The 2,895-nt window shown below is 52.6% G+C and overlaps 1 protein-coding gene across 1 annotated transcript; it reads left to right on the plus strand.

Annotated features, from left to right (window-relative positions):
* Positions 1 to 404: 404 nt before the first annotated feature.
* On the plus strand, positions 405 to 2,510 carry LOC125378956. The gene has a single exon (XM_048394947.1). It carries the CDS (start codon positions 405 to 407, stop codon positions 2,508 to 2,510), a length of 2,106 nt encoding a protein of 701 aa, XP_048250904.1.
* The last annotated feature ends 385 nt before the right edge of the window (positions 2,511 to 2,895 follow it).

The following is a 2,895-nucleotide window of genomic DNA, read 5'->3' on the forward strand; positions in this document are numbered from 1 at the left end:
GGGGGAGGGGGAAGAGATGGAGGGGGAAGAGGTCATGGACGTGGAGAAAACAAAGAAGCCAAAGAACAAGAACACCACTTGCCATACAGTCCCGAAGGAGGATCGCATTTATGTGATGGCCCACAATGCACGATCGTATGATTTACACTTGATCCTGAAGGGCCTGTCCCCCCTCCTGGTGACACTCCCCTCCAAGATCCGACATGGCCAACAAATTTTGCAGATGACCCTGGGACGGTTGTGTTTCGAAGACAGCTTAAATTTCATCCCTTACCCCATGAAAGCCTTTCCCAAGAGCTTTGGACTGAAAGAAATGAAGAAAGGGTACTTTCCACACTTTTTCAATACGGGAGTCAACCAGACCTACAGAGGTCCCTATCCACCAGCCGTCACGTACGATCCCGATGGCATGTCTTCCGCGGAACGCACAGCCTTCCTCCAGTGGCATACTCAAAAAGTGCAAGAAGGAGCCTTGTTCGACTTACTGCCAGAGCGATGTGGACATTTTGAGACAGGGATGCGCCGACTTCCGACAGAACGCCATCCACTCGGTGGGCATGGATCCCTTTGTGGAAGTGATGACAGCTGCTGCGTTCACCATGAAATCCTTTCGAAAACACGACCTGAAACCCAATACCATCGCCATTCTTCCACCTCAAGGCTACCAACCCAAGAGAAACTATTCCCAGGCCTGTATGCACTGGCTCCACTATCTGATGGAAACGGACCCCCATCTGCACCTCCAGCACGCCAGGAATGGCGGTGAAAAAGAGTTCACGTGTGGAGGGGGTCAACATCCGTACAGCGTGGATGGCTACGATCCAGCGACAGGCACCGTCTACGAATTCCTGGGCTGTTTCTGGCATGGGTGCCAGTCCTGTCACAAGACCCAACGTGGAGAACCACATCCCGTCCTGGGCTCGTCGTTGGGAGCCCATTACACCGACACCCACTACCGCTTGAGTCTCTTGAGTCAACACCCTGAGGTGAAACGGATCGTCACCCTGTGGGAGCACGAGTTTACGAAAATGCAACGGGAGGACTCCGCTCTGCGTGCTTTCTTGCAGGGACCCCGCTGTATCCACGTCCCCGGGCCGCTCAACCCTCGCGACGCCTTCTATGGAGGACGCACCAATGCGACGCGATTATGCTACGAAGCCCAAGAAGGTGAAACCATCAGGAACATCGATATTTGTTCCCTTTATCCCTACATTTGTAAGACCGGAGCGTTTCCCACGGGACACCCGACCCTTCTCCATCAACCCCCTGTGGACACGTTGTTTGAACTGAAAGGCCTGATCCAATGCCGTGTCCTACCCCCGAAACGACTCTACCATCCGCTACTGCCTTACAGATCGGGTGGCAAACTGCTCTGTCCTTTGTGCCGTACGTGTGCCGATACCCGGTCAGACTCCCCCTGCCAGCACACGGACGAAGAGAGGTCTTGGGTGGGGACGTACGCCACCGTAGAACTTCAGGAAGCCGTGAAGAAGTATGACTACCGGGTGCTTCAGATCTACGACGTTTGGCATTTTGACACCTTTGCACAGCATGACCCCGACACCCAGCAAGTGGGACTCTTTGACACTTACATCGATCGACATTTCAAGGAGAAGCTCGAAGCCAGCGGATACCCGGAAGGATGTACGGATCACGACGCTTACATCAGGGAAATCTACGACAAAGAAGGCATTGAGTTGGACAAGGATCGCATCGAAAAAAATCCGGAACTTCGCACGATTGCCAAGATGCAACTGAATTCGCTCTGGGGCAAGTTTGGACAACGGGTAGACTACAGTCAGAACCTCTATATCAGCGATCCTGTACAGTACTTTGCCTCGTGGAGGGATGAACGCAATACCATCGAGGATGTGACCGTTGTCAACGAACACATGGTGGAAGTGACCTATACCCATCCGAAAGAATTCCAAACCCCTCATTCTCATTTCAACGTCGCCATCGCCGCTTGGGTCACCGCCCAAGCACGTCTCAAACTGTACGAGACCCTTGCCCTGGTGGACCGCAGGGTCTTGTACTTTGACACGGACAGCGTCATTTACATTCACCGACCCCACGACGCGAATCCAGAGCTGGGCCATTCGTTGGGTGAGTTTACGGATGAACTGGACGGAAACACCATCAAGACGTTTGTGTCGGGAGGCCCCAAAAACTATGGCTACGAGTTAATGAACCCCAGACCCGATGGAACGCGCACGACCTGCAAAGTGCCAGGGTTCACTTTGAATTACCGAAACCAACGCCATCTCAACTTTGACACCATGAAAGGACTGATACTGGGACAACGGCCTGGGAAAGAGGAGGAGAAAATCAGTTTGGATTACCCTCATCAGATCATTCGAAAAGGACCTCGGCACGAAAACGCATTCGTGACCCGACCCACCCGAAAAGACTATCGTACCGTGTACGACAAGCGACGTCTCGTCTACGACGAAACCACAGGGCTACCTGTAGACACGCTCCCCTTTGGGTACAGAGACGACTTTCACTAAAAAAAATAATTTCATGACAGCGGATCGAAACTGAATCGACATGGACCCCTTACAGAAAAAAACGGATCGAAATCGGACCAATCTGAAGCCTGGGTTGTCGACCAATCAGAGGCCGTGTTCTAGCCAGGGTGGCCTCTGATTGGTCGAACCGAGGTTGTGCTTTCTCTCTCACGCTACAAGCCTAACCCTATGGAAAAGAAACACAAGGGTCGGTCCAATTTGGAAAACCTAGGTGCAGGCCAGGCCCCGGAACGGACCAATCAGAAAGCAGGACCTCCGTGGCTTTTTAATACGACCGACGCTCTCCGGTCATCACTTTTCACTGAACGGACCAAGCAACAACATCGTCCCTCTGATTGATGTTCCTCACGTTGTGTTGGTTGTT

Source organism: Haliotis rufescens, unplaced genomic scaffold, assembly GCF_023055435.1.
Source record: "Haliotis rufescens isolate VD_foot unplaced genomic scaffold, xgHalRufe1.0.p SCAF_134, whole genome shotgun sequence".
NCBI classification, from domain to species: Eukaryota; Metazoa; Mollusca; class Gastropoda; order Lepetellida; family Haliotidae; genus Haliotis; species Haliotis rufescens.

Bases quoted from the DNA above. Each gene is read 5' to 3' on its own strand.
- LOC125378956 (XM_048394947.1), top strand. From the start codon at position 405: ATGGCATGTCTTCCGCGGAACGCACAGCCTTCCTCCAGTGGCATACTC.